The sequence below is a fragment of the Ipomoea triloba genome, chromosome 1, assembly GCF_003576645.1.
Source record: "Ipomoea triloba cultivar NCNSP0323 chromosome 1, ASM357664v1".
Lineage (NCBI taxonomy): Eukaryota > Viridiplantae > Streptophyta > Magnoliopsida > Solanales > Convolvulaceae > Ipomoea > Ipomoea triloba.
This window is the reverse complement of record NC_044916.1, coordinates 10283548-10296542: the sequence shown is the minus strand read 5'-3', so window position 1 is coordinate 10296542 and position 12995 is coordinate 10283548. Positions and strand designations below refer to the sequence as shown.

General features: G+C 39.5%; 1 protein-coding gene across 6 annotated transcripts; it reads left to right on the top strand.

The window, feature by feature from the left end:
- Nucleotides 1-7769: 7769 nt before the first annotated feature.
- LOC116033110 (protein CHROMATIN REMODELING 35-like) lies at nucleotides 7770-12757 on the top strand. Of its 6 annotated transcripts, none has more exons than XM_031275869.1 (9): nucleotides 7770-7838; nucleotides 8178-8255; nucleotides 8797-8910; nucleotides 8953-9371; nucleotides 9645-9678; nucleotides 9721-9878; nucleotides 10175-10336; nucleotides 10602-12367; nucleotides 12444-12757. In XM_031275869.1, exons 2-9 carry the CDS (start codon nucleotides 8183-8185, stop codon nucleotides 12445-12447), a joined length of 2730 nt encoding a protein of 909 aa, XP_031131729.1. In that variant the 5' UTR covers nucleotides 7770-7838; nucleotides 8178-8182; the 3' UTR covers nucleotides 12448-12757. The 6 variants fall into 6 exon arrangements, with proteins under 6 accessions (XP_031131729.1, XP_031131741.1, XP_031131735.1 ...); XM_031275881.1 differs by lacking the exon at nucleotides 7770-7838 and adding an exon at nucleotides 7847-7966; XM_031275875.1 differs by lacking the exon at nucleotides 7770-7838 and adding an exon at nucleotides 7847-7985.
- The last annotated feature ends 238 nt before the right edge of the window (nucleotides 12758-12995 follow it).

Genomic DNA, 12995 nt, shown 5'->3' with positions numbered 1-12995 from the left:
CCTTGAAGAAGATAAGTTTACTTGTTGACAAAAAGAAGAGAGAAATTTTTGAAAAAATGAGGAAGAAATTCGAAAAAAAAAGAGAGGAAAAAGAAGAGTTTGTGTGGCAAGTCTTGTGATTGTTTTTGTTTTGAGTGTGGTAAGAATTGTGGAGTGTTGTGCTACATTGTTCATTTGTGAATCATGGAAAAATGGTATTATTTGTTTGAAAGACTTTGTAGGGAAATCATGTCCAGAAGAAAGGAGTGTGCCAAGAAAAGGAAACACAATGTGGCTAGCACTAGTTGGATGACATTGTGAGAACATTCCAGTTGGATGACCACAAACTCCATCTCCATGGATTTAACATTTGGGTAAGTGCCTAGCTCGACCGTCAGTTTTATGGAACCTTTTACCTCAATTAAGTCGCCCTTGAACCCCGCCAAGCAAGTCATGACCGGTCTTAGAACATCTCTATCCAACCCCAACTTATTGAAAGTATCTAAATACAGCACGTTGACACTGCTACCCGTGTCTACCAGCACCTGTCTCACGACGGTGCTGACTATGTCCATAGCTATAACCAAAGCATCTCGATGACGACCGGCCCCTAAGGGTAGGTCTTCATCTGTAAAAGTAATGAGTTAATGACATACATTCTTCGTGTTGACCTCTCGTCCATACACGGCTCCGACATATAGCTGCCAAGCCCAAGCTTTCCTTGATTCGGTCGAGTCGCCTCCTTTAGGTCCCCCAACAATCATATGAATGACGTTCTTATGCTTCCAATTTTCTTCCTCTTCCCCCGATGCGGGTTGCTTTCCTTTGTCACGGTTACCCTCCCAGACTAGCTCAAGTTTCTGCGTTGCCATGGCAGACCTTGACGCCATTGGTTTGGAGGAGTTGGCGCACTCCTTTGGATGATAGCCTCTATTTCCTTCCTTTAGAAAACACACTCTTTGGTCGAATGAGTGATCGAGCGATGCAACCAACAATACTTGTCGGTTCCTAAACATTGGCCCGCGGTCTCGGGCTTATCACCTGGTCGTACCTCAGGCGGCGAGGGTAGAGCTTGAACTTCTTGGACCGTGACCGGTTGCTGGCGAAACCGCGGAATACCCAATCTTTCAGGGTTCTGACCAGTCTCTTGGCGGCCCAGCCGACTCTTATCAAATTTTCCCGCTCGTTGTTCCTCCATCCCAGGCTTTTTGGGTCGAGAAGACCCTCCTTCGTCCTCTGCATCAGCATGTCGATTGGCTCTTTGGATGGCATGAGCATACGAGGTCGGCAATTCAGTATGGAGGTTGGTATACAACTTACCCAACCTCAGGTTCTCCATGAACAAGATTAGTAACGTGTTATCTTCTAGGTCGTCGACCGCTTGAACCTCTTTTTGCCATCTAGCCAGGAACGACCTAAGTGGCTCATTAAGATCCTGCTTAATTCCAGATAGATACATGAAGTTCTTCTTAGGTCACAGATTGGCGGCATAATTGGTTAAGAAAAGCTCGGCCAACTGCTCGAAACTGCTCACTAAATGATCAGGCAATTTCATGCACCATCTTTGTGTTGCGCCAACTAACGTAGTTAGGAAGGCCTTACACATCAAAGGACTTTCAGGTCCATGGATTTGCATTCGAGCTTGAAAACTAATCAAATGCTCTTTGGGATTGCCCGTTCCATTATATGTCAAATTCTCAGGTAACTTGAACTTCGTCGGGGTCCTATAAGCCATGATTGATTGAGAGAATGGATAGGCCCTTAGGAAAGACCGAGCATTTCCCGTCATTCCATTCACTTGATCCTGCAGATCATGGACCTGTCTAGCTAACGCGACAACCTCATCCAGCCTTCGCCCTCGGCCAGCCGGCGATTCTCCACTACTCTCATGAACTAAGTGTTCCTCGACTTGCCTTTGAACATCTCCGTACCTTCGCTCACACCTATTTCTAGGCTCGTTAGGAGCGATCTCCCTTAGCACCTCATGTGCATTCAGATTTCCATTGCCCGGCATCTCTTGATTTCCCAACCTATCTAAGGCGGATTGATACGGGCCTCTTGACCCAGCTCGAACCGGAGATCGGCACGAAGCAGCTGACCTTTCTTGCGCTACCGGCCGAACAGACCGAGACTGCTTCTAATGAGTCCCCTGAGGCACATCCCTCTCTCGAACGAGCAACTCTCGCTCGTACAAATCTACCATTCGAGTGAGCGCCTCAAGAATGCTAGGTCTTGCTGGCGCGAGTGGTGGAGGCGGAGGCACCTCCTCAGCTCGGACCTCCTCAGCGATAGGGGCGTCCACTCACTTGCTCACTCTGAGCACGGGAATTCTGGCGACTAAGTTACTCTCGCAAGTCACCAACATGGGGTCGAGAAAGTTTCTCTCACAGGTCCCTCCCCTGAGAAACAGTTTGCCTCACAGTACGATTCACTTGTACCTGAGGTTGCATTCTACCTTGACCTTGACCCTGACGACTTCCAGTGGTCACCATTGTTGCGTATTTTCAACTTCTTAGTCAGTTAGATCCACACGACTTTTCGTATCGATCCCACCCCCAAGGCCGAGTCTTCCTTCTTCAAGTTTCCACTCCATTTCTTCTTAAAGTCGGGTTAGTAACTCCATCCTTTTAGAGTTCCATATGTTTCCTTCCATTGCATTGACTCTCCCCAACCCCTATGTAAGTTTGTTGGACTCCATTAGCTTTCTTGACTTGCCCATGGATAGTGACGACCCTATTTCTTTAGATCAATTACCCCCTCCACCCGTCGAGGTCGTTATGCTTCTTCATCAACCTATAGCGGCTCGGCCTATCCGTGCCATCATGCTCACTAGTCTCCCGAACCTTTTCAACGGGGAAAATACACCGAACTTGACCCCACCATTCCTCATGGGGCCCCCATTTCCTTATATGAGTGTGATGTTGCATGCGCTCGGTCTTTAGTCGGGCTTACCATTGAGATGGTGGTACCTCTTCCCGGGAGCACTATTTTAGAGCCCCCCCTCCCCTCATTTTTTTCGGCATTCACCTTAGGTCCCTCGAGATGGGCCTTCCTTTTCCTCTCCACCCTTTTGTAGTGAATGTTCTCAATTTTTATGGCATTTCCCCGAGGCAACAAGTGCCGAATTCCCACCGTCTCCTAGCAGCTTTTTTGGTTAGGTGTGCCCAAAAACGTGTGTCTCCATCCTTAGATCTTTTCAACATTTACTTCAACATTAGGTGCTCTTCGGCCACTTGTGGTAAGGGATTCGTGGGCTTCTCGACTCGCCCTAATAGAAAAATCTTTCATGAGCCCAAGTCTTCTAATAAAAGTTGGAAATCACAGTTTGTCTTTGTATCCACCGGTCCTTCCCTCTCGTTTGGTGTCCCTTGGGGGATATTTTTGCAAATATAGAGCCCCAAAGAGCTTGGGCCTCCTCACTAGTGGTTTTTGACGGTTTGCTCGACAATGCTGTGTTGGTCACCGAGGCGGCCTTGGCCGACATTAGCTTTAGACGCCACCCTCATCCTCCTCCTCCTAGAGTCATAGTGACCGAGCTTCCCTCCACATCCGAAGACGAGTCTGAAGACAACACCTCAGAGAAAGTCGAGGGTGACTTCTTCGGTGACGACCCTGCCACGGCCGACCTCGACTCATCCGACTCGGAGCCACCTAGTTTGATTTCTTCTCAACATTACAGTTTTGTAGTTATAATTTTGAAATACTTGTATTTATTGCTATGATTGGTTGTAAATATGGTTGGCCGTCCGTTATCTTGCGAGGAACTTGTGAGCTGATTGAAGTCGTGAGCTCTTGCTCCAAAGTGGCAAATACTAGTAATAATAAAATCACACCAATGCACACCTACTAATGAAAAAGCTTGATGCATTAGATATTAAATCCGTTCACTACAACCCCTACTAATGCACATTACTAACAAACATAAATGCACACATCATACACCAAATAATGCACAATCACCCCTTACTTGATGTGTCCTATGTTAGCACAATGACAATTTGTTCAAATGCACACAAACACCATATACACCCACAATCCTCTCACTGCACATTATATTTTTGTTCACTACTTCCATGCTAAACCCAATACTCTCAAATCCCTCTTGGAAATGTTGGCACTTTCCTTTTTCAGCTTTGGTACGGTGCATAGCTCAGTCAATCTCAAACCTCTCCTTGATTGTTTCAACTCTCCATAAAGATGCAGACTATGCTTTTACGAGAATTACCTCTAATAAATGAGCCACAGATGTGATCATCTATCCAATTCTGCTGCTCTTTCAAGTGAGTAGTAATATCCTCAGCAACTTTGAAATAATATTTTCTTTTCTCCAAAAGTTTTGTTGACAAGTTGGTTCTCTCTATAGTTTATCTAGCTATGGCCTGTTTTTTTTTTTTTTTTTTTTAAATTTCCTGTGCGTTTTCTTTTTGGCATGTTAGCAGTGTTTGTGGTTTTTGGTTTGGTTGTGAATGGTGGTAAAATTTTGTGTGTGATGGCTAATTATAGTGAGTTTAGTGTGTTTGCCCCTGTGTGTTACTGTGTATGTCAATGTGTCTTGTCGTTATTCAATTACATAGTGTGTGTTGATTTATTTTGAAGGGTGTTTTTTTTTTTTTACTGTATTCACGTTCGTATGTTTTTTTCGGCTCATGTCTAATTTATTTTTTCCCCTTTTTGACGTTTTGTGCATTAATGTGCTGTCTTTTAAATTTTATGTAGCTACGGTCTGTGTACTAAAATTTTAATTGTTTCTAATTTTGATTAGTTTTTTAATAATTCACAAAAAAAAAAATTAATAATTTGTAGTTTTGATTAGTTACTTTTATAGTCAAAATAACGTTTGATCTGAAAAATCATAACATTTATACTTAAATTTTTCATGACATGCATCGCACGGATAAAATACTAGTAATAATAAAATCATATCAATACACACCTATTAATGAAAATGCTTGATGCATTAGATATTAAATTCGATCACTACAACCCCTACCAATGCAGACATCATACACGAAATAATGCAAAGTCACCCCTTACTTCTTGTGTCCTATGCTAGCACAGACAATATGTTCAAATACACACGAACACCATATACACCCACGCATGGTACTCTATTTAAATAAATGCACACAAACACAATATACCCATATAAATGCACATGAACACCATATACCCATATAAATGCACTTGTGATATTCTGAAATGCACAATTGCACACTAACACAATGCACACATGCTACTAACATTCAACCACACTACCATATACACAAATGCACACAAACTACTACCAAAGGCACACAGGAGCACAAATACACACTGTATAACCCCCACACTACAGCTCATCACCTTTCACTACACTCACCAAATTGGATTTAAAAAATAACACATCATGGCCAAGATCTTGTGGTCTAGCGGCACCAAGTTGTACTTCCATATGGGAGGTTGTGGGTTTGAGCCTCAGTGGAGGCAGTATTGACTTTTTGTGCTTCAGTATTGAGCTTCAATAAGTTAAGAAAGTAGTCAAAAAATAATACTCCCATCTCATTTTATCTGTCCTACTTACTATTCATTGGTTTATTTTCTACTTATTTTTAAATTTTATTTTTTGTGTTTAATAGTACTTTTAGTGTAGTTTCTAAATATATAAATTTTGTATATTAATATTACACTTAATATTATGAAAAATTGGATTAAAAATAACTTTAGTCAATCCTCGTTAACCGTGTGCTTCAGTATTGAGCTTCAATAAGTTGAGAAAGTAGTCAAAAAATAATACTCACTCTGTCTCATTTTATCTGTCCTACTTACTATTCATTGGTTTATTTTTTACTTATTTTTAAATTTTATTTTTTGTGTTTAATAGTACTTTTAGTGTAGTTTCTAAATATATAAATTTTGTATATTAATATTAAACTTAATATTATGAAAAGTTGGATTAAAAATATCTTTAGTCAAGTCTCGTTAACCGAACCAGTCACATAAAATGGGACGGAGGGAGTAATAATAATAACACATCATGCGCACACCATGTATTCCGGCAAATTATATCGTGCACCACGGTGCACATAACAATGTGTATCACGTACGTAAACGACGTCGTTTTGAGCATTGTAAACTAACCGTCCCTTTTTTTTGGAAATCACGTTTCCTATTTTGGCCGGTCTATGTATTTATGTTAATATTCTGTGTATTCTAGGTAATCGTTCTGTGTATTCTAGGCAATCATTCTGTGTATTCTAGGCAACCGTTGTATGTATTCATGTTAGTAACACATGTCGTGATATGTTTGTGCATTCGAATGTTTAGGAGAATGAGTTCTGTGTATTTTGTGTCAATATTTTGTGTATTCATGTTATTAACATAGGTTGTGATGTGTTTGTGCATTCGAATGTTAGGAGGATGAGTTCTGTGTATTTTGTGTCAATATTCTGTGTATTCTGGGCAAACATTATGTGTATTCTAGGCAAACGTTCTGTGTATTCTAGATAATGATTATGTGTATTATAGATAATGAATTCCGTAGAGTCATTCGCGTCCGCGTCCACTAACATCGAAACGACGTCATTTTGGACCAGGGTGCACATTGCTATGTGCACCGTGGTCCACGATATAACGATTGATGTATTCCCATCCTTATTTAGTTCTGTGGTCCCCCTTTGTGCATTTTTAACTAATTTTTTTCAAGACAACAACACCTCCATCATATTCCCTTTTACAGCTCACATTTGTTTTCTTGGTACCACATTACCCCACTATTAAACACTTTCTAAACCCACACGTTAACGATCTTTTCTACGCTTTTGGTGTCTATACTAGCCTCTTTTCCCAACCCCACATGTTCCCATTTGTCCACGCTAGTTATTTTAATTCCTTATTTGCTAAGAAATCAGCCTTCTTACACACTGTCACTTCGAAATTCTCCTTCGCACACCCACAACCCGTCGCTTATGCAACACCGTAAACCCTAGGCCGAGCCCTGTTCTGAAAAGGGGGGTTTTCCACCCTGAACTCCGACAACCTACTTCGCTTTCCCCCGCCACACCCTGTGATTCATTCACAATTTTCCACTTTACCCATGTCGCCTAATCTTCTAGCAGCAAACAAAAAAAAGAGGGGTAACACACATACCTATTTTACTCAACGCTCTCTGTTTGCTGCGTCTTGGGGGTGCATCGGCCATGGCTTCGATTGGGGATACAACGGGTGCACTTGGAATTCTTGTGTGGTGAATGAAGATTTTTATCGAGTCAATGCAAAAGGTAATGGTGTGAACTATGAAAGGAAACTAAAGAGAATGGGGTCTCGTTTCACGAGGTTTCCATCGAAAAGGCTTGCACTATAAACTTATTTTTACTTTTTTACCTTCCTTACACAGCTTACTTCTTTCGTTATTATTGCACTTCACTTGCAGATTTTACTCATCCCAATTGTGCAATCACAGTCATAGATCTTAATAATTGAATGGTTGACAATAGTCTACACTTCTCATGTGGGATATTGTCCTCACCTGAACTTTACCTCTATATATATATATATATATATTATTGGGACATTGTAGTAAATTGATTCATATAATCAAAAATATAACTCTTAACCAAAGGATGTAATAATATATTCTCATAATCCAAATCAATATAGGTAATCTTACCTTCTTATCATCTCCATTACCCTTCAAGATGTAATTCTATTACTTAAAAGTAATCTCATATTTCATTGAACCAAACACCCAGAATATTTCTAATTTACCCTTGAAAATACCACTCCATATAAAATTCTATATATATCACTCTGCATATTTCAGATTTCAGAATATCATTTGACTTAAAGAGTGGCAGTGTGGCACAGCCCATTGAGCCATCCAGGTAATTTATGCAGTCAACCGGCGTCCAAATTCCTCTTTTCTCAGTCTCTTCCTCTACTTACATGCCCACAAACCATGCACTGATTTCCTTTTTGGAAGTTAGGGTTTTAATTACTCTGTAACAATTGTGTAAATATCTTTGCATGATGTTAGTTTTTTGTTTCAAAGTTATGCTATTACAAAGAAGTGCGTGTTTCTTTTGTTTCAAAGTTATGCTATTACAAAGAAGTGCGTGTTTCGTGTAGATTTTCGTTATGCTATTACAAAGAAGTGCGTGTTTCGTGTAGATTTTCGTAGCCCCAATTTGATTAATCTCACTAACTTTCTGTTGAATTTGTAGTGATCATGGGAGCTTCAGGTTCGGAAGGCTTCGGGAGCATTTATCCTACCCCAATTGCAGCAAGGTTTCCGGCCGTGGGTATGTCTTCGTTTTTGTTTATTGTTTTTGGGTATTTGTTTTCGTCTTGAAGAAACTTGACTGCAATGTTAATTGGGATTTTTTGAGTTCAGTAGAACTCTTGAATCCGTAAAACAAATGAAAATCATTAGGAAGTAATCTTTGTTCAAATGTTAATGGCGATTGCTTTTTATTTTAAAAAAAAAAAATAGCTTGCCTCTTCTGGTATTTATATATCGGCAGTTCTTTAAACTTTCTGAAACAGTTGAGCTACTGAATGTATGTCATGTAGTGTGATCCTCTCTTTCTTCTACTTATTTAGATGTTTCCTTTTCTGATTTTGTTCCCTTACTCCCTGTACACATCACTATGTATTAACACATGGATTATCTGTGAGGGTTTGACATTGAATCTGATAATGGTTGCTTTAGCCTGCTACATTTGTATGGTAAAAACTTGGATGGTGCAACGCAGTTGAGGAGTAAATGCTTTCTCAAATAGTTTAAATTTTGATTTTATTCCCAAATCTCATCACACATTTATTATTTCATTTTTGAAACAGATTCTTTTCCCAATCGAAGGAAAAGGTTGAAAACCAATGAAGCTCCAGTTAACCAAATACCTTCTTTATGTTGGCGCGAAGAACTTGAAGAGAGACTCCTAAAACGCTCTTCAGGAATTTTGGACTATTCTGATCCCTATTCTATACGCTCTTCAGGAATTTTGGACTATTCTGATCCCTATTCTATGTCCAATTTATGGGGAAGTTTGGAATGTGGAAAGTATGGGAGCGTGACAAAAGAAATTAAGGAGCTTATGGCTCAAAGCAGACGCTGCATAGATTCATGCTATGCAAGGGATCCTACACTTCCCTATAAATTCCTAGAGTTGGAAAAGAACCACACCACAGAGTATAAGGGAGACCAGTCTGCAACTGCTGTAATTGATTTGGAGGATGAGCATGTTGCAAGAAATGTTCCAGTTGCTCGCTTTGTTCCTCCTGCACAGCTTGTCCCATCAGCTGGCCCTCTTCTTATCCTTGATTCAGATGATGAAGACAACAAAAAGCCTAATTGTACATTGCAGGGAGTCCTCTCCATTAATACTGTCGGAGGCTCTTATTTGAAAGATCATTTGGTAAGTATATTCAATGTATGTTAATCTATGCAAGTCTTCTTGTGGCGGATAACAGAACAAAGCTGTAAGCCCTTTAATCTTTTGTATTTGATTTTTGGGAAGAATATAAGCTTATGAAGAATAGTGGCCCATTAGGATATGTGTGTGCAAAGGCTCTTGCATCAATTTTAATTATTTTGGATTATCCAATTCAATTGCTTTCTCTATATTATGTGAATACATGTGTGTGTGTATGTTCTCTTCTTACGTGTTTGCTATAATTACCTGACATAGTTGCAGGATTCACCTGGAACCAAAACACCTAAAGGAAGTGCAAATCTTGCTTTTCAAAGAACCAAAACACCTAAAGGAAGTGCAAATCTTGCTTTTCAAAGTGAAAAAATTAAAGACAAAGGTGTGTATGTTGGTGTGGACGATGATTCAGAAACAGAAGACGGAAATGATGCTAATTTTGATGGCTTGGATGATATATGGAATGAGATGTCATTTGCTATAGAATGCTCTAAGGTACAGTTGTTTTATTCTTTACTCAACTACACCAGAAAGTCTTCTTCTTTTCTTTTTCCCCTATAATCTGCATTTATTATCTTTTGAGTAGTTCTTGATTTGAGATTTTTAGGCACAGTACTTCAATATAATTGTATATCACATGAATTTCTCATGATGACCTTTTCATTTCTCTATCTTGTATTTTTGTGTCTTACTTTACATTCCTTTTTGTGTGTTTGTGTTGCATGCTAGAATAAACTTTTACACTGGTTTATCCCTGTGCTGTTAGATTGAAGTTTCCTAATGTCAAATAGGATGTTACTGCGGATGCTTCTTCTAACAAGGACAAAGCCGAAGATGAAGATGAAGAGTGTGAGCATTCTTTCATCTTAAAAGAGGATATTGGCTATGTATGTCGCATTTGTGGAGTTATAAAGAAAAGCATCGAAAGCATCATCGATTACCAGTATTCAAAGGTGTGGTCTTATCTAATCCATCTATCCTTTCCTTTTGGGCCTTTTTCCATATATTTTGCCACGATAATACCCAAAATGTTTCATCGATATGCCATAATTCTCAAATTGGTACTCGACTATCAATTCATCCAAAATGGTCCATCGACTATGTAAAATTTACTCAATTTAATCCTTTGGTATAAGTAACGGAGGATTAAATTTTATATATTTGTTTCCTTTTAAAACTTAGATTTCTTTAACTGAAGTGCTTTTTGTCTTCATTTAGAGTGCTAAGAATGCAAGAACATATCGATACGAAGGTCGAACAACCAAGGATTCAGGGCCAAGTGAAAATCTTTTTGAGCCCAACAAACCGTCGCATGAATTTGAATTAGCTGAAATTTCTGCTCATCCAAGGCACAAAAAGCAGATGAAACCCCACCAAGTTGAGGGATTCAATTTTTTGCTAAACAACTTGGTGACGGATAACCCAGGGGGGTGTATAATGGCCCATGCTCCTGGATCAGGGAAGACCTTTATGATCATAAGCTTCCTGCAAAGTTTCATGGCTAAGTATCCATTTGCTAGGCCTTTGGTTGTGCTACCAAGAGGAATCCTGGGCACATGGAAGAAAGAATTTCTTAGGTGGCAAGTGGAAGATATTCCTCTTTATGATTTTTACTCTGTAAAAGCAGATAATCGAGCCCAACAATTAGAAGTTCTAAAGCAATGGGCTGGAGAAAGGAGTGTTCTGTTTCTAGGCTACAAACAGTTCTCAGTAATAGTGTGTGACAATGAAGCAAGTAGAGCTGCTGTTGCTTGCCAGGAGATTTTGTTGACAGTCCCGTCAATTCTCATTTTGGATGAGGGTCATACACCAAGGAACCAGGATACAGATGTTTTGACTTCATTGGAAAAGGTGCAGACACCTCGTAAGGTTGTGCTGTCTGGCACTCTTTACCAAAATCATGTTAAAGAGGTGTTTAATATTTTGAACCTTGTTCGTCCAAAGTTTCTGAAGTTGGAAGATTCTAAAGCAATCAAGAGACGGATATTGAGCAGAGCAGAAATTTCAAGCAAAAGGAACCTAATAAAGAAAGGCTCAGATAATGAATTCTTCGAGTTAGTGGAGCACACACTCCTGAAAGATGAGAATGTAACGAGGAAGGCTACAGTTATACAAGATCTGAGGGAGATGACAAGAAAAGTTCTTCATTATTACAAGGGAGACTTTCTGGAAGAACTTCCAGGACTCGTGGATTTCACAGTCATCCTAAAGCTTCATCCGAAACAGAAAATTGAAGTTGCTGGGTTAAAGAACTTGCGAAGAAAATTCAAAATAAGTGCTGAAGGAAGTGCATTATATGTGCACCCACAGTTGAAGAGTCTCTCAAAAACCTCTGTTAAAGAAAGGATTGATGAAGAGAAAATTGATATGATTGTGGATAATTTGGAGTTACGAGAGGGAGTGAAAGCTAAGTTCTTTTTAAATCTTCTGGCATTGTGCGAATCACACAAGGAAAAACTCCTTGTATTTAGTCAGTACCTATTGCCTTTGAAGTTCTTGGAGAGATTGACCATAAAGTTTAAGGGTTATTGTCTTGGAAAGGAAATTTTCATGATTACAGGAGATTCAGATAATGAAGTGAGGGAATCTTCAATGGAGCGGTTCAACACATCAGCAGATGCACGTGTTTTCTTCGGTTCCATCAAAGCCTGTGGTGAGGGAATATCACTTGTGGGGGCATCCCGTATTATCATATTGGATGTACACCTGAACCCTTCGGTAACTCGCCAAGCAATAGGACGCGCATTCCGGCCTGGTCAGGAGAAGAAAGTGTACACCTACAGATTGGTGGCGTCTAGTACACCAGAAGAGGAAGACCATACAACCTGTTTCAGAAAGGAATCTATAGCAAAGATGTGGTTCGAGTGGAACCAATACTATGGTCTTGACGATTATGAAATGGAGAAGATGGATCCAAAGCAATGTGGTGATGAATTTCTGGAAACAGCACGGTTTTCTGATGACATCGTTGGTCTCTACAAAAGGTAAGTGATAATACATTCTTGTTGAGTCACTACTGTTTTTCCACATTCTAATGACTCTCTTTGTTTCTCTGTCCAGATAAAACGTAACAAAACAGTAATGTTGTCTGTGGCTATGTCCTCCTAGGAGACTTGGAGTGGAAAGCAGGGTTTGCATGATGTGTATGTATGCAGTTACTTTACTGATCCTAGGTTTGTTGTAGACTTGTAGTTTGATTATCTTATCATTTCATTTGTAATGTATGTAGAACACTGGATCCCTAGGTTCAAGTTTTTGGATGTTAGTGTTTTTCTTGTGACCCCAAACTACCCTTTCTTCAATTCTACTATTCTTTTATGCTGCTGTACTTTGAGATTTACCCAAATTGATTAGCTATGCTATGCATTTAAATATGATTTTTTCCAGATAAATGACAAGTTTTGATGGGTCAAAAGTGCCAAGCTGATCTCTTGTTCATTATGTTATACGGAGTAGTTGATTGGCCTCTGGAGTTTCTGAAGTTTATGTGTAATACCCAATTCAGTCCAAAACGTACTTGGGAAATGTTTTTGGTGGGCATTAAATTTTCTCAATTATGGGAAATATATCATGTACATTTGTAATTATGAATAGCTTTTTATTGAATCCATA

Coding starts and splice junctions, on each gene's coding strand:
- LOC116033110 (XM_031275866.1), top strand. Junction 8,256..8,796: donor AGCAAGGTTTCCGGCCGTGG/GTATGTCTTCGT, acceptor TTTTTGAAACAG/ATTCTTTTCCCAATCGAAGG. Junction 8,911..8,952: donor ACTCCTAAAACGCTCTTCAG/GAATTTTGGACT, acceptor TACGCTCTTCAG/GAATTTTGGACTATTCTGAT.